At 48.4% G+C, this 18,428-nt stretch overlaps 1 protein-coding gene across 4 annotated transcripts in view; it reads left to right on the top strand.

Annotated features, from left to right (window-relative positions):
- The window catches only part of Acsbg1 (acyl-CoA synthetase bubblegum family member 1), a 55,996-nt gene that overhangs the window by 24,232 nt on the left and 13,336 nt on the right, over positions 1-18,428 (top strand). For all 4 annotated transcript variants that reach the window (XM_076925257.1, XM_076925256.1, XM_076925259.1 and 1 more), the window contains 6 exons: positions 11,709-11,929; positions 12,370-12,458; positions 12,695-12,815; positions 16,957-17,037; positions 17,119-17,268; positions 17,941-18,117. In XM_076925257.1, coding sequence (XP_076781372.1) covers positions 11,709-11,929; positions 12,370-12,458; positions 12,695-12,815; positions 16,957-17,037; positions 17,119-17,268; positions 17,941-18,117 — 839 coding nt within the window. The remainder of the gene's footprint in view (positions 1-11,708; positions 11,930-12,369; positions 12,459-12,694; positions 12,816-16,956; positions 17,038-17,118; positions 17,269-17,940; positions 18,118-18,428) is intronic.

Genomic DNA, 18,428 nt, shown 5'->3' with positions numbered 1-18,428 from the left:
CGTTCTTGCAGTTGAGAGAGAAGGAAGAGATGGGAGAGCTCAGAAGGGCATCTAGCTCCCCCGGGAGGTACAAGTGATGTTAGCCTGTAGGGCTCAGTTGCTTGATTATAATCACAACCACCCTTAGCCCTGTAGCTGCAGGCACAGAGAAAAGTGGGTCTGAGCAAACTGGTTATGGAATCCTGGTGAAGGTCCTGTCTACAGCGCCATCTGAGCTTTTGGAGACAGGCAGGATGAGAGGACACAGAAGTTAATGTAGGAGGGGTTACAGGAAGGGAGAAAGCTACCATGACTAGTCTAGCAGGCCTTCGGGAATCTGTCAGGGACAGGCCAGCCCTGTCTGGCTGGCCCTGGTTATACTCTCTACCTTGTCATCTGGGCTTTGGGGATGCTGAACTAGGCGAGTTTCATTCCTGCCCTCTATGGACTCCTGGCCTCTCTACAATCCTCACATCCTCTTGCTTCATTAGACTGTTGGCAGGTGAGTGAGTGTGTGTGTGTGTGTGTGTGTGTGTGTGTGTGTGTGTGTGTGTGTGTGTGTGTTTCTGTCTTGCATCTCACTCTGTAGCACAGCCGGTCCCTGAACTTGCTGTCTCCCTGCCTCAGCCTCCTGAGTGCTGGCATGAAAGATGTCTCCACAACCAGAAGCAGTTTTCTCTGGGCCAAAACCTTGCAAGAGGCAGAGCTGCTCCGGGTCCTTTCTGCCTCTTTAGATCCTAGATAGACCCTGCTGTATACCAGGAGTCAGGCCAGCCCCAGGCTCCTCACCACCTATCTGCTACAGAGGCTCCTGGATTCTTGCCTGCTGGAGTCAGGGTTCAGCACGACTCCCTCAGAGGCGTCTTGGTCTCCTTGAGTTCCCAAGAGATTTGAGGGTCCTACATTCCCATTCCTAGACTGGACTCCCAGGCAGCAGTGGTGCCAAGCCAGATGTTGGAATCTGACCTCCACACAAAGGCAGCCTTGTGCCAGGGCCTGAGACACATTTTTTTCCTAGCCCTTTCTAGATTGAACATGAACCCCAGCTGAAGAAGGGAGGAGACTTAGGGAGAGCAGCTGCCCGGGTCACAGCAGATAGAGGTGTTGCCTGGGGTAGCTTTCCACGCCCACCCCTCCCCCCCCCCAGGAAGTTGCCAGTCCTATTGGGGAGTTACAAGCCGAGGATTGGGAAGTAGAGGCACTCAGCCCACTTTGGTCTCTAGGCCAGGGAGGAACCCTGAGGCCAAAGAGATTTAAACCATTTTCTAGTTCCTTACTCTTATCCCAGGGGCACATGTCAGGGTCCCAGGCTGGAGAACCAAATTAGAGAGACAGAAGGAAACAGGTTTCTATCCTTATAGACAGAAGCTCAGAGCCTGAAGTTGGGGAACAGGAAGGGGCCCAGCTGGCACTTTAGCTTTTTTGGGAATAGGATTGGAGAAAAGTGGGAAGGGCTGCCCTAGGGTCTGGAAAAATGGTATAGGTGCCTCTGTAAAATAGAGCTAGGAGGCAATCCATCTCTGTCAACCAAAGACACATCTGAAGGGTCCTTGGAGAGACTTTTGCAGGGATCAAGGGACTTGACTTCTCCTAGACATTCTTTGGACACTGCTTCATGTCCTGACCCTCTGCTCTCTCCTGAGGACTCTTCAGGGCAGGTAGGAGAATTCCTGACTTCATTCTTCTGTAGCAGGTGGTTTCAGTCCAGGGTCTCCTATATGTCTTCCAAGCTGGCTAAAATCTCTAGAGCTATAACTGGGAGGGGCTCTTAGCTGTTTCCTGTTCTTCTCCGTTATCATTCAATAGGGAAACCAAGGCTCAGGAATAACAGATATTCCTAGGACCCCTCTGCCCTTGACCCATCACTGGGAAGCCTAGTGGGGGCACTGCCAGCTTCAGGGCCGCTCCTACCAAGCACAGAGAAACAGAATCATTGAACTTTTAGCAAAATAGTCTATGCCACACCACCAAGGTCTGGACAGAGCACTCTGACCTACATGCCTGTCCTTATCCCTCATGTCCTGAGGCCAGTGTGACCTCTGCACTTTCTATATCTCTAAGACTATCCCTGATTGGGCCCATAGGCAAATGCAGACCCTTGTCGGGAATCCCTGTGTGAGAAGACCTCCTGGGGCTGCTTCTTCACAGGTCATTGGGGGAAGGGGTCTGCCGTGAAGCAGCTCTGAGATCATTTGTGTGGTTTTGGAGAAGAAAACTTTGTCACTGGTCTGGGAGCCTGGTATCCTCAGGCCCAGTGTATGTCATCCCATTCCCCCAAATATACTTGGCTTCTGAGGTTGTCTATTCCCACAGACTTCAGGAAACACCCCTATTCCTCACCCCTGTCCTCTACCCCCCACCTTCCACCCCTGTGCTGATGTTTTTCTCCTCCCCAGTCTGCAGTTTAGATGCCATTGTTCCAAAAGCCTAGAGCAAAAGCCAGCAGCCCTTGCCTGCCCAGCCCCCTTTAGCACAATGGGTGGATTGATGAACACTCTGCCATGGTCATGCCAAGATGAAAGGCAACATGAAAGGTAGTAGACGAAAGGGGAAGACCAGACAGTGTGTGGGGGGCAGGACAAGCCTGCCCCACATACCCAGCAGCCTGGCTCTGGGGTAGGCAGTACCCAGCTAGTACTAGAGTGTGGCTTCTAACACAGGGCTTTTTCTAGCTTGGTTCTATTGGCATAGCAGATTGAGCCATATTAGTTGCTGTCTAGAGTCTTCTCCAATGGGGAATTCTGGCTGCCTTGATGGGTGATGAAAATTTCAACTGGCTGTAAATCATGGCTAGTATTCCTGCACTAACCTTATGCAAAGCAAAGAGCCAATGGCTGGGCTCCTGTAGAATTTGGTGGGTTTTGGCAGTCCCACCTGATTCTCTAAGTTTTTGCAGGCCCTAGCAGACCACCCCAGACAGGGTATGGCTCTGAGCAGCCTACAATAGCCCACGGACTGAGACTTACCCACCCTCTATTCACTGGCTAGTCTTCCTACTAGACACAAGACAAATACAGGACTAATGGAATGGTGTTCGTCTCTTTTACTTCCTATGACTGGCTCATCTATACCTCCCCTGAGATTCAGTTCCCTCCTCACTCAGCAGCATCCTCTCCCCTGCCTCCCTCTCCCTCCTTTCTCTCGCGCTCGCTCTCGCTCTTTCCCTGTGAATTTAAAAATGCCTATGTATGTATTTGTGTGCGTGTGTGTAGGTGGTGTTTGTACAGGTGTGCATATGGGTACGTGTTTGTACAGAAGGCAGACTCATCTTGGGTGTCTTCCTCTGTTAATTTGTACCATACTTTTTAGAGACAAGCTCTCCTGAATGCAGTGTATTCAGACTGCTTGTCATTAAGCTTAGGAAAGCCACTTGACTCCCCTCCCCCCATCACCCCCCACCCCCTACACAGTGTCAACGTTATAAATACCTCCCACCGTGTCTGGCTCTTTGTCTGGGTGCTGGGCATTTGAACTCAAGTCCTTATGCTTGGATGGCATCTCCCCATGCCTCGTTTTGCTTCATTTTAGCTTGATGCTTTATAACTATGAACATTTTCTTGTATCATTAAGTATTTTGGTATCTTAATGACTGTGTGGGAATCCCTGCTCCCCATGATGCATTTCACTAGTCCCTATTGGACCATGGGGCTGTTTCCAGCAGTACACAAGGAAGCCTGAGTCCATAGGCTTGCTGTATTTGTCTCATTGTTTCACTTGTGTAGCCTCTTGACTGCATCGTTGTTGATTCCAGAACGCCTCCCTCCTGTGAGGCAGCTCAGTCTGCTACCTTTGGTTAACTTATCAGTTTGTGTCTACATTGTATCCTTCTGAATAACGAGCCTAGCTGTCTCTGCGTGGCTATGCTCTTGCTTTGGGTTCTTTTGTTCTAGGGAAATCAGGAGTAAGAGGCGGCAGGCGAGATAGCTTCAGGAGATGAAATGCTGTTTATCCCGAGGACGAGGGAAGAACAACACTATAAAAAGAGAATAGAGGGAAAGGAGGAGGAATGGACTTCTGTGCTCTCCAGCTCCGGTGAAGAGGTTCCAGGTCTCCTCTGCCCTGCTGCTTCAGCCTGCTCCTTGTTTCTTCTCATTTCACTCTGTGAAGTGGCTTCTAATACCTCAGCATCTCAGCACGTGTGCCTGATCTCGCCTCGCTTGTCTCTGTCTCAGTCTGTCTATCCTGATCTCAGTCAGTCACCTCTGGGAGGGAGCAAAAGAGCTGAAGAGCTCAGATTGTGTTACTTACTCATCACCCACATGGAAGAGTCTGACGGAACTGCTTGCCCACACAGTGATGCACGAGCATGAGGGCCAAGTGTGAAGCTCTCTTCTCACCCATATGGCCAAGGTAGCAGGACTACTGCCCAAGGCCCAGCACCTGTGGGCAGGGATTCCTCTGACTTCTCTGGCTTGCATTTAGCAAGTGTGGTAACACCAATAACAAAAACCCAGGCTCGGGTCTTTTAACTTGTTGTCTAGACACGTCCCCTTGGCTGTAGGGTTGGAGGTTGGTGGAGGGCACAGTGCCAACACAGACTTGGGAGCAGGAAATACCCCCCAGACCTCTGTTTCCCATTCCTTTAGTGCCAAAGTCCAAGGGCAGGCTTTTCAGCTGATGCCAGAAGCCCAGGGGCCGGAGATATGTGCTAGACTCAAGCCAGGGGGACACTGGCCAACATAAATCCCACCAGGCCCAAACCATAAGGGCTTGATTTGGTATGTCCTACCTGTGGGTCTTGATACTGTCCCTGCTGCCTGCATTTGGATAGCACCATGCCCGGTCTTGCTATAAAACTTTCCTCAGGGCCTGGGTGAAGTACAAAGATAAAGTCTTAGATCTCTTTGCCACACAGTCACTCAGCCCAGCCCTCTACTAGGCTGAGAAGAAGGCCAACATATTCTTCTATAAATACCTAAAGGCCTCTACTCTGTACCAGGCTGCTGACTCTCAGGACCCAGAGGAGAAGACACCTGTATTTGTAAGCAGGAAAGGCATTTGTTGGGGATTAGTTCTAATGCTTTGTCTTAATTTGATTTCCAAAAGTCGTGCTTCCAGACACTGAGGGTCCCTGCCCAGCCATGAGTTATATGACAATTCTTTATTGAATTGGAGGGAAACAGAGACGGGACTTTTAGATGGCACAGACAAGGGACTGAGGGGGAAGATGAACAGACAGAATCATCATGACGGGGGAGCAGAGAGATCAGATTAAAGGCCCACCACCATGTAAGAATCTAAGAAAGAGGCCCCAGGGACCACTCCCCTGCTTGGGTCTAGGAAACCAAAGACAAAAAAAAAAAAAAAAAAAAAAATGTTAACTCAAGAATACTGGAGGGGAATGTGTGCGAGCCGTGGGGAGGTCTGGAAGTGCCCGGGCATTGAGCTAGTTAGGCATGTTAAAAATTAAGATGACATGTGTGTGTGTTTCATTCGTGAATGCAGAGAGCTCTAGCGGATGGCTAAAAGTGTGACCAGTTAAGAGCTCAGTGCAGATTAACAACAGCCACCACTGCAGGCAGCTGTAGCTATGGCTTTCCACCCAGTTAGCTTGGGCATGGTGATCTTCAGCCAGGGGGCAGTGTATGGGCCTTAAAGTGACATAGAATATGTCCTTGTTGCAGAGCGAGAGGAGGGGTCTTCCAGCTAGAGTCACAACTCGAACAAAGGTACAAAGGAGGCAGATGGGGCTGGAAACATCTCAGGAGATAAGGTGTCAATGAAGCTGGGATAACTAAGGGAATGTGAGAGAGAGCCTGTCAGAGAACAAGGGAGTAGCCAGAACGCTATGTCCAATGTGCCTGAAGAGAAAATTTGAGCAGATCTGATTTGAGTTTAGAAAGAATACTCTGGGAGCCCGAGGAATGTGGGGCAGATTATCAGCTGGAAGTCCAAGGCTACAAAGCTAGGATTTGAGCAAGAGTAGTCACTATCTCTCCCCAGAGGAGATCAGGGAACCAGGTTTACAGTGAAGACCACTATGAGGGACAGCACACCAGATGTGGACAGTGTGAGTGTCAGGCAGTGTGGCTTTGAACCTCAGTTCTGTCACTCAGCCCCGCTACCACCCAGCCTCCCTGCGACCTACAGCTTTAGCTAGGTGACAGGTGGTTGTGTTCATACAAGACAGCAACCAACTCATGTGGCAATGGTGGACTCTCCTGGGAGAAGGATGACTTGGCCTCAGGAGGAGAGGCTCTCTGGCCTGTTTCATGAGACAGCTGGACTAAGAGGAAGCTGAGTTGCAGCCCAGCCAACCTCCTCTCTTCCCATCTTTTTTTTTTTTTTTAAATCCTTTCAGGCAGCCAGTAAACTGAGCACACAAAAGCAAAAACATAGGCTCTGGAGGCTAAAGAAAAAAATAGATGAAGAACTCTAACCAAAAACATGCATCAAAAATTTAAACACAGCTGGGCTGGAGCCCAAGGTTCATTCTCAGAATGTGCTCAGGTTCCATCCAAAGCATCGACCTCATTAGTACCAAAACAACATTTTAAAAGCCACCCCCCTTTTTTTCTGATCCAGAAATCCTACCTCTAGAAATCTGTCCTGTAGAGAGCCTGGGATGGATGGTTTGTAAATGGCTATGTCTGATCTGACCCACATCATTTTTAAAATATTTAAATGTTCAAAAACACAAATTTTAAATATATATAATTTATTATATATAATAATTCTGAATATATGCATATATATTCAGACTTCTGATAACTCTTGGTCTCCATTTGTCCTAGTTACTTTTATTTCTAAGATAAGACACCATGACCAAAATCACTTATAAAAGACAGTATTTAATTTTGGGCTCATGGCTCCATAGGGTTAGAGTCATCCATGAGCATCATGACAGCATGAAGTATACAGGCAGGCAGGCAACAGGCAGGAGGCAGGCAACAGGCAGGCAGGCAGGCAGGGGGCAGGCAGACAACAGGCAGGCAGGCAGGCAGGCAGGAGGCAGGCAGGAGGCAGGCAGGAGGCAGGCAGGAGGCAGGCAGGCAGGAGGCAGGAGGCAGGCAGGCAGGCAGGCAGGAGGCAGGCAGGCAGGAGGCAGGAGGCAGGCAGGCAGGAGGCAGGAGGCAGGCAAGCAGGCAGGAGGCAGGCAGGCAGGCAGGCAGGCATGGTACTGAAGCAGCAGCTGAGAGCTCATGTCTCAATTCACAAGCATGAGGAAGAGAGAGAGAGCTGACTGGAAACAGTGAGGCCTTTTAGAAACCTCCAAACAACCCCAGTGTCAGGCTTCCTCCAACAAGGTCACACCTCCTAATCCTTCCCACACAGTTCCACCCACTGGGGACCAAATATTCAAACTCTTGGGTCTGAGAGGACATTGTCATTCAATCCTCCACAGCATTCCTACTGGACACCAGGTCCCGCTGCTGAGTAGCTGTGCCCTCCTCTGTCCAGCACACCCTCCATTTCCTCAGCAGCAGACCCTGACTCCTGTTACCCATCTAACAGAGGCTTGGGACACAATTATTGTCCTTGCTTTATAGATTTTCCTCTTAAATATTTTTAAGATTTTAATATTTTAATTTTAACAAATTAAAAAACCATGTACTTATGATGGCCTGCTTTAAAACATGTATATAGTGTGGAATGGCTGAATCGAGACTGTTAACATACGCACTACATCACAGACTAAATTTTTTGTGCTGAGAGCACAGAGTCAGCTCAGCCATTTTCAAACAGACATGTTGTTAGTTACTGTCCTCTCTCAAACTTCATAGCTTTTCTCAGACTAGAGACATATACTGTTGAGAGTCTCCATCAAAGGCCAAGAAACCAAGGGTCCACATGGAAGCTCTGTGTCTCCAAGAAAGCAAGAGGGTTTCCTTCTTTGTGGGAATTATGGCTGTGCTGTAGGTTCCACAAGAAGACCCTGGTTGCTCATTCATTTATTATTATGCATTATTGATTATGATGCTGATACATGACTCACAGAAGTTTTGTGGGCATTTTGAGTCTTCCTTCCTTAGTTATCTCTCAAATGGCGTGGTCTTTCCCTCCCCCGCCATGTTTCTTTTTTGAATAAACACCAGCAGCACTGCTGAGCTGTATCTGTGGCTCAGTGTAGGCTACTGTACAGGGTGTATCTCCAGCAGCACACAAAACCAAAAACTGCGACTGTGACAACGGCCAAATTAAAACCAAGTCTTTGTTGCTATGTTGGGAAAGGAGGTCGCCCACTTCTACTGCTCAGGCTTCTGACCCATTGCATATTTCTTATAGGAAGTATTCCATTTTTGTTATTAAAGCAGGAGATTATAACTGCTTAGCAGTAAGCCTCTTGGTCTGGGCTGGAGATGCAATACAGCAGCAGAGCACTTACCCCAGCACACACAGGTTCCTGGTGTCAATCTCCAGTCCATGGAGAGAAGGAAGAAAGAAAGGGCTTGGCTTGAGGGAGGCTTTCGTGATGGATCACAAGACCGAAGCTTACCTCTGCTTGTCTTGGCAGCTAGCAGAACAGGTGCAGTGGGCCGTGAACTTCCGGAAGAGACCATGGGAGGGGAAAACCACTTTTTCTGGTCTAAGTAGTCAGAAGAGTCTGTCTCCTAGGGAAAGAAGAGGTCAGCCAGTAAGACAGCAACTAGATGTCCAGTTCCACACACTAAGCATACTGGCTTCTTGGTCCTTGCTCAGTTTAGAAGGTCAACCACCACCACCACCGCCTCTTCTTCTTCTTCCTCCTCTTCCTCCTCTTTCTCCTCCTCCTCCTCTTTCTCCTCTTCCTCCTCCTTCTTCTTTTCCTCCTCCTCCTTCTCCCTCTTTCTTTTTCTTTCTTTTTCTTTTCTTTTTTTTTTTGAGACAGAGTCTCATGTAGCCCAAGGCGCCTTCAAACTTGCTATGTGGCTCAGGATGAGCTTGAACTTCTGACCCTGCTATCTCCACTTCTTAAGTGCTGGTTCTATAGTCATGCACTACCACACTTAGTTTATCTAGTGCTGGAGACTGAATCCAGGGCTTTGTACATGCTAGACAAGCACTCGACCCCCTTGCTACAGCCCCAGCCCTTCTCTCATTCATTTTTTCATTATTTTAGAGGCAAAATAATACTTCACTAAGGTATAGTTTATAGACCATTTAATTCACATATTCTAAGTATGCAACCCAGAGATTTTTAAAATATACTTATTTATCATTTTTTTTTAAAAATTTTTTAATCTATTTACAGTGTTCTTCCTGCATATACACATGCCTGCCAGAAGAGGACACCAAATCTCATTACAGATGGTTATGAGCCACCAAGTGGTTACTGGAAATTGAACTCAGGACCTCTGGAAGAATAGCCAGTGTTCTTAACCTCTGGGCCATCTCTCCAGCCCCTGAACTTACTTATTTATTATGTGTATGTAGGTTTGGCATGTGAAGGTATCCTGTTATTTAGGTGAAGGGTAACTTTCAGGAGTCAGTTCTTTGCTTTCACCATGTAGGTCATGGGGATTGAACTTAGATCACTAGGCAAGTGCCTTTATCTACTGAGCATCTTACCAGGTCCAATCCAATGAATTTTAGAAGTTTTCAGAGCTGTGTAATCATCACATAATTCACTTTTAGGATATTTCATTCACCCCCAAAAATTCCTTATGTTTTTCTTATGAATGTTCCCGTTTCTACTGTAGGCAACCAACCAGTCTTTTTCTGGATACTTCTCATAACTGAATTCACAAGACACGTGGTCTTTTATATCTGGCTTCTTTCACTGAGCATGATTTGAGCTGTCTCCATGTGCAAGTTAGAATCAGTACTTCACTCCTTCTTACAGTGGAAATGGATCCCATTGTATGGGTCATTCACATTGAGACATTGAGTCTTGAGTCACCTGTCTGTGGATGTCTGAGTTCTTTCCCCTCTTGGGCTGATAGATAATATTGCTCTAAACACCCACACACAGCTGTTTGTGTGGATACATGTTTTTGTTTGTCTTGTGTGGATACCTAGGTGCCACAATGCCAGGTCTTGCAGTGACACTCTGAGAAACTGTTAAGCTATTTCCCTTCTCCCGGTAGGGCTATACCACTGCCCTCATTCCCACCAGCAATGCTTGAGTATCCTGTTTCTCTGTCCTCACTAAGCCCTCCTACCTTCCATGATTACAGTACATCCGAGAGGTAGATAACGTCTTAGGGTCACACTAGGGAGTGACAGGGTCAAAGTTTAGAACTCAAGTTACCCTGACTCTGCAGTCCCTCCTCCAGCTTTCTGGTTAGTGGATGGGAGGGTTTCCTCTGCAAAAGGGAAGCCTGGAGACTGGGGCTGCGAGATAGATTCACTGCAGATCCATAATAAGGCTTCTCTCTGGTGCCCTCCCCTGGCCTAGCCTGTATTTCTCACAGGCTGTCATGTCCCTGACTGGCCTTATGTTTCCTTTTGACTGGGCTTGGACCTGCTCTCCTGCCTCAGAGCCAGGAGCTTTTCCTCTTTCTACCAACTTCAAAATCTATTTGCAGTCTAAGAATGTATCTAAGAAGCGCACCTGATCTGTTTGTCTAACTCTTATAGGGTCAGAGGCAAGATACCCTGTTGATGCCAGCCTCCAGGCAAGCAGTATGAAGCAGTTGGCTGGGGTCGGGGTGTTGGTGGGGCGATGGGCAATCGATGGAGGTGTCTGGCAAATAGGCAGCAGTGAAACCTCAGGGGTCCTGGGCAGTTCACACTCTACCGACTTGTGCTGACTCTTTTAGAATGATCATCCTGGTCCCGGGGAATGTCCCAGCCAGATATGGTGGCACATACCTACAATTCCAGTACTTAAAGGGCAGAGGCAGGAAGATTGTAAATTTGAAGTTAGCCTTTAAAAACCCTGAAAACAAACAAGCAAATAACCCAAAAATGTCTATAAGAGTTCAGAGCACCCAGGCAAACTTCCTTTTCAAACAGGAAAATGGAGGAGAGTGTGCAGTTATTGTGTACCTCATATACACATTTCTTCTGATCCCCATACTCAACAACAAACACTGCATCTTCCCTCTGAGGAAGCAGATTCAGGCTGTAGTATTTGCTTCCACCCACGTTAAGTCATTCAACCAAGAGGCAGATGCCTTCCGGCTCTGTTTCTGCCCACCACACACAGTGTCCCAAACTGTGGGATAAAACATCAGGTGAGTGTGAATTCAAGTCCTGACTCTGCCTCGTCCTTGCTGTGTGACATGGAGGAAGTGTGTGAAGCTGTCTGGGCCCCAGCTGCTCATCTGTGACATAAGCCTGTCTCAGTCCACATCCCGAAGATGGAAAGAGAAGGTTGTGGCATAGTTGGACATCTAGACTTTGGCTGTCAGTTCTCTGTACTCCGGCTCTGCTGACTAGGGATCTAGGCCTGTTGCTTTTCAGTCCCCTTCAGAGCCTTGCTTTCTGTTCAACTGGATCTATCCCCATCTGCTGGCAGGAACCTGAGAAGCTCTGAGCCCAGAGATAATTTAGTCTAGTGAGCTGATTTGAGCTTTGCCTCTGCCCGCCCCCATCCTGGCAAGCAAGCTCTAACTGGATAAAAGCAGAAAAGGGCCTGTTTCTGTTTCCTCTTCCTTTTACTGCTATCCCTGAGCTTTTCTCATCTTCCAAGGGCAAATAGCCTTCCAGCCCACCCCAGACCTGGCTTGCCTGCCGCCTCTCAAGATTCCGTCCTAGAGGTGGCGGTAGCAGCAGCCGTGGAAGCTCGGCCCAGGTCAGAACTGAATTCCCTCAAGACAACCCAGGTAGGCTTGACTAGACTGTGGCCATCTTTCCCCTTGCAGAGGCAGCACTATGGACAACTCGGGCCGATGGGAAAGTGCGCCTACGCCTGGAACCCTTCTGTACACAGCTTCCCTATACTGTGCACCAGATGTTCTATGAGGCCCTGGATAAGTATGGGGACCTCAGTGCTCTGGGCTTCAAGAGGAAGGACAAGTGGGAACGCATCTCTTACTACCAATATTACTTGATTGCACGCAAAGTAGCCAAAGGCTTCTTGAAGGTAGGAGCCCATCACTGCACATCCTCCCCCCCACTCCCCAACCCACTTTCTAGCTTGAGCTCTCAAAGGCCTCCTTCCCAACTCTCCACCAAGCAAGGTTCCTAGAAACCACCATTGTAAAGCCAGACACCACCAGATGGGCTAATACCATATCTAGGTCCTGTGCTAGGACGTTTACATTTATGGAGCCTTTATCACAGGCCACCTTCAAGCAGGGCTGGGAAACCTAGTAGATAGGGCTCCCTAAAAAAACCATAAGAAGGATCAACAGGACTACCAGAAACTGATTCCCCAGGAGGTTCTCTGGCTGGTGGAGACTGAGATGGACCTGGAGGGGGTCTCTGCAGTCTACTGGAGAGCAAGATGGGAAGGGGGTGTCTGGGGGAGGTCCCTTCTACCCTTCTGTGTAGCTGACTTGCCTATCTGCCTTTGGCCTGGAGCTCGGTCTGGAGCGTGCCCACAGCGTGGCGATCCTTGGCTTCAACTCTCCAGAATGGTTCTTCTCTGCAGTGGGCACAGTGTTTGCAGGGTGAGTGGCTAAGTGCTCCTGTGGGTTGAAAGGGTTATTATCTCTGTAGAGAGCCCTCTGCCTCTCCCCAACATCCCATATCTCCTCTAGGCCCTTCTTGGCCTGCCTTTCCCTATTCCTGGCTGCTGAGACGACTAAGGGCCCTACCTTAAGGCTTCTGGATTTCCCTGAGGATGGAGGTTATAGGAGAGGGGGTGGTTCTTCTATCCCTGATATGAATTTTCTTGGACAAATAGGGGCATCGTCACTGGCATCTACACCACCAGCTCCCCAGAGGCCTGCCAGTACATCGCCCATGACTGCCGAGCCAATGTCATCGTGGTTGACACACAGAAGCAGCTGGAAAAGATCCTGAAGGTTTGGTGGGAAGGAGCAGTGGACGTGTGGTTGGAGGCTGGACATCTACTCCAGTGTTGGAAGGAGACTTTACCTCCCACCCAGCATCCTTATTTCCTACAGCCCATATGATCATACAACATGCATGTATGCACGCACACATGCAAATGCACACACATACACACACATGGAGGGGGACAGGACAAAGACAGGGGAGGAAGTTAGGTGGATAATAGCACTTTTCACTCATACTTCTGGCCAGCCCATTGTCTACCATGGCTTTTCCTCTGGATAGGAGGGAGAGATGTGGATATTAAGGCCCCTCTGTGGCTTATTTTATTTGCTGGTTACTCCTTGGGCCATACCCAGAGTAACCAGTACTCTGAAACAAGGAGAGCTAAACTCTTTTCTTGCTTCTGAGGGTCAGGTGTTCAACCTTCCAGAACTAGAGAACCTGGGTCTCCAGAGAGCATAGTAGATGCCTCCCCTCATCTCTGCTGGAGAAGTCTCTTAAGCTAAGAAAAAGCAAGCTGGAGCTTGTAGTTCTTACTTCGCTGTAGAAAATCCTCCCTAGGGCAGGCCCAGGCTATGGGTGAGACACCCAGCATGAGCTCCTAAAGAGGGTCCCATCATGACAAACATAGCTCCCTCAGGTGAGGCTGTGAGCAGCCCTGACTGAGAATCACTAGCTCACAGAGAGACCTCCAGAGTCCAGGCCTGCTGAGGGCACACTAGTGCTGAATGGAATCTGAGCCTGGCTTGGCTCAGGATTGGGAGTGGACAGATAGACTTAGATTGTGTGGCCCCAACCAGTACTCTGAAACAAGGAGGGCTAAACTCTTTTCAGGTATTCTTCTTTTTTTGTCCAAACTCTTGGTCTGAGAGCCAACTGGTCAACCTTCTAGAATCATGGGACCTGAGTTTCCAGAGAGGTCAGGAAAGGTGCCTTTCTTTGACTTTACTGAAGTAGTCATTAGGGATATATACCTATTCCTGGCATTTCCAAAGCACTCTGAGACTTTTTGTGACCTAGAAGTCCTCAGATAACCCAGCGGCCTCACTGGAGGTCTGGAGCAGTGAGGTTATTAGGTCATTTTCTGAGCCTCACTCGTTACAACCTAACCCAGAACAGAGCTATGCTCCCGAGGCCCACTTAGGCCTGAAGCCTTCATGATTCAGGAACCAATCAAGCATAGGGTTGAGACATCATGAGCTCTCCTCATCATCCAGGTTCGTGTGCCTAATGGTGGTGTCCTTGTTGAGCCTATGGTAAGGTGTCATGTTGAGACTTCATGGGTGGAGCTTCTGATACTCCTAGGAGATACAGTCTCACAAGGAACACCCTGATCCTCTGGCTCTTAAATCTCTCCAGCACAAAGAACTATAGGCAACTAGGGAATTCTGGGAGCTGGCGAGTTAATCCTCCCCAGGGATGAGCACACCAATTATCCAATACCAAATAGTCAGCCCTGAAAACATAATGTACAAGTATAAAAGTAACACTGTATAGACTGAGCAGGCTGTATTTAATGTATTTAGGAGTGTGTGTGTGTGTGTGTGTGTGTGTGTGTAAACAATAATTAATGAAAAAAAGAGGCCATGAATTTGAAAGAGAGCTAGGAAGAGTCTATGAGAGTGTTTGGCGAGAGGAACGGGAAGAAGTGAGTGATGTAATTATAATTTTAAGAGAGGTGGGTGGTGTTTTAAAAGACTCAATCTAGCTTGGCCAGGAAGATTGCTCAGTGAGTAAAGTGTCTTCCAGGTGAGCATGAGAACCTGAGTTTGGATCAGCAGCACACACATGAAAAGCCAGGCACAGCAGCAAGTGCCTGTAACCGTGGGTGCAAGAAAAGGAAGAAAACAGGTCCCCGGAAGTCACTGGCTAAGCTTACTGAAAGACCTCAGACAAAAAGGTTGAGAGTGGATGAAGAAAGACATCTTCTGTCAGCCTGTGGCATGGCACACTTGTGAATGTGCACACGCATGCGCAAAGGGCTGGAGAGAATGGTTAGGTCCCAATCGCTGAAATGGCAGTGCCACTCACAATGTCCTAACCAACAGTCTGGACTTAGCTCAGGCTAGACTGAGAAGGACTGCTGGCAAGCAGATAGACGTCTACACTCAGCATCCTTGGGAACCTACCTGCCAGGAAGAGCCTTATCTTCCCTACCTCTGACAAATGGGACATCTAGCTCCTATTAGCACATACATGTAACATATCAAAGCTCCGAGCTAACCTCCATGTTCTTTCCTCCTTATTTTTTTCTTTTTTTAAATTTATTTTTATATTTTATTTATATTTCAGATGCCTTCCCCTTTCCCCATTTCCCCTCCCTAGAAAACCCCTATCCCACGCCCCCTTTTCCTTTTTGCTTTTATACATTTTTAAAAATGTTAATCAAAGGCTTTATAAGTTTGGCAATGCTCAGTCAGAGGTGTAACCCAATCCCCAGCCTAGATTGTCTAACATTGCCTGTGATGCATGTGAAATCCACTTGGCTCTTCGAGCCTGCACACTTTCTTTTCCCTCTACACTAAACTTCCAGGCTACTTCAGACTCTTCTCCCTCCCTTTCACTGTTACACTGTTCTCTTTGAAATTAGCAAGCACGCCTGCCCCTCCACTGCTCTCTGCCCCGCCCCCAGGTAGCCATGGCAGCTTTGGACTCCCTGAAATCCCTCTGGTTACTCTCTACCACCTGACAGCCATGAGGCAGTTTCATATTTAGAACAAACCTCTATCCCACCCATGTAATGGCCTAGTTCAGTGGTTTTGCTGAGCTGTCACAAGAAGGAAAAGCAACTCAAGGCCCTGTAGCCGGGGTATGCCTTCTCTTGACCGCTTCCACGCTTATATCTGGGTCCTTTGAGGGGGAAGGCTGGACAGCTTAAAAAGCTGCCTATAAGCTTCTGCCAGGGAACAAACCATCCCTACCTTATGGTTGAAGATGAGGTCCACCTCTAGGACCTCAGTCAAATGCCTGCCTTAGGTTCAAAACAAAATTTGTATTATAGAAATGGTCAGAGAAATAAAAGCAGAGACTGATATGTTTTGTAATGTGGTGGCATGATGTGGCAGGAAGGGGTGCCTTAGTGGGCCCGTGGGAAGACCTCCCCTGAGGTTCCAGCCTTATGACAGGTCTAGTATAAAATGAAGTTTATTCTGGGTCATGAGAAGGGGTTGAGAAGGATTGTAGGAAAGAAAGGGACAAAGAGGGCCAGAAAAGAGAGGAGAGAAAAAGAAAGGAAGAGGTTGGCAGGAAACATGTGAAGAGACATTGCCTGGGAAGGAAGAGAAGCCGGAGAGAGTAAGGCCCGAGGGGTGGGGGAGGGAGGCCAACCAGTCCTTTTATAGCAAGCCAGGCTCCTACCTAGCTAGGTAGCTGCTGGGTGGAGCCTTAGAAGAAATGCTAACAGAAACAATCCCTGCATCATCAGGTTTCATAATTATCGTGGTCCTCCTGCCTCAGCCTCCACTCTTGACTGTGGTATTCACTCCTTTCAGATCGCTCTCAGGTACTGAAGAGTCATCTTTTCTCTTTCTCATATGAATGAATTTGTTAAATAATTACAGTATCCATACGATCCCAATGTCAAAATTATATGTCACACCTGAACTCTCCCCTCCTCTCTGTTCCTATGCTTGTTCCCTCTCTCTGCTTGTAGAGAGTCAGTGTAGTGAGTTTTAACCTTCCAGAGTCCCTTGTGGTAAACATAAGAAAATGCCTCTTGCTTGTGTGTGTGTGTGTGTGTGTGTGTGTGTGTGTGTGTGTGTGCACGTGCGCGTGCACGCACATGTACTCACACACTGCATTCCTTTCTCAAGTGAAGGTATCATGCTACAAGCACAGTGTCTTTTTTTGCTTAGTAATATTTCCTAGGAGTCATTCTGTACTGGAGTTTAGGGCTCCCTTTGTACTTCTGACTCTCTGTCATCTGTGCTAACCTAATATTCTGTTGTGTGACTTGTTCAATCAGGCCCTAGATCCCCACTGTCACTGTACCCAACTACCCATAATGGAGAACCCTGGACAGAGATGTCCCACTGGAGTCAAGGGTCAGAAAAAGGAGAATTTTGTCCCAAACTAACACAGGTAGATAAATTCTTTCCAAGATGTGGCCATTTTCTTGCTAAAACCCAATTTGTTTTCCCATCAATGTAGATCTGGAAAGACTTGCCACATCTAAAGGCAGTGGTGATATACCAAGAACCTCCTCCAAAGAAGATGGCCAATGTGTACACGGTATGAATAGCAGGCCCTGGGTGAGGTTTATCTATGCTACCCAGCTGTCCCAGACTGACTTCTCTCCCTCCCTTGCCATAGATGGAAGAACTCATAGAACTGGGGCAGGAAGTGCCTGAGGAGGCCCTAGATGCCATCATCGAGACCCAGCAGCCCAACCAGTGCTGTGTGCTCGTCTACACATCAGGCACCACAGGAAATCCCAAGGGTGTGATGCTGAGTCAAGACAATGTAGGATAGACACCCAGATGGATGGATGAAATGGGGGGACTCTGGGCTGTGGTCCTGTAGACAGACACCCAGATGGTTGGGTGGGATGGTGTGACTCTGGTTGTGGTCCTGTAGACAGACACCCAGATGGATGGGTGGGATGGTGTGACTCTGGTTGTGGTCCTGTAGACAGACACCCAGATGGATGGGTGGGATGGTGTGACTCTGGTTGTGGTCCTGTAGACAGACACCCAGATGGATGGATGGGTTGGGGGGACTCTGGGCTGTGGTCCTGTAGACAGACACCCAGATGGATGGATGGGTTGGGGAGACTCTGGGCTGTGGCCCTATAGACAGACACCCAGATGGATGGATGGAATGGGGGGACTCTGGGCTGTGGTCCTGCCTCAATGGCCTCTTGGGGAAGCCTCTCTGACTGCTCAGCTTAAGGAGCTAGATTAGTTGGAACATTCACCCCTTTGTGGTAAAGACAGAGCACTGCATAGGGCAAAGGAAAAGGAGCAGACGGGAGGCTGGTCCCTGGAGGTCTCCAGAGCCTGTGGAAATGCCCGAGAGGGCACCTACCTACTCTGAGAACCTGTAAAGAGGTAGCTCAGGCCCCTAAGGAAACATTGCTTTATGTACTTTGAGGACTGTGTGTGGACCTCCTGGGGTCATTTTCCTTCCCCTCAGATCACATGGACAGCACGGTATGGCAGTCAGGCTGGGGACATCCAGCCAGCAGAAGTGCAGCAGGAGGTAGTGGTCAGCTACCTGCCTCTCAGCCACATTGCTGCTCAGATCTACGACCTGTGGACTGGTATCCAGTGGGGGGCCCAGGTCTGCTTTGCAGATCCAGATGCTCTAAAGGTCAGTCTGTCTTCCTGAATCCTGTCCTGTGTGTGTCCATAGGTTGCTGGCTCCCAGTGCACATAGCACTCAGAGTTCTTTCAGCAGCTATTTGTATAGCCCTGACTTAGATGACCAAACAATTAGGAAAAGTCATATAAACTGCCTTCTTCAGTCTCAACCACCATAAAGCTACCGCTTCCTCAGAGTATGACCACAAGATGGTCAGAGGGTAAACATAGTTCCCTGTACCCCAATCTCATATAATATACCTACTCTTTGCATCTTTATTTTAACCATGAGGAAAAGTTCCCAGAAAGCACCTAGCTGTC

This window comes from Arvicanthis niloticus, chromosome 26 (assembly GCF_011762505.2).
Source record: "Arvicanthis niloticus isolate mArvNil1 chromosome 26, mArvNil1.pat.X, whole genome shotgun sequence".
Taxonomy (NCBI): domain Eukaryota; kingdom Metazoa; phylum Chordata; class Mammalia; order Rodentia; family Muridae; genus Arvicanthis; species Arvicanthis niloticus.
This window is presented reverse-complemented; position numbering and strand designations above follow the sequence as displayed.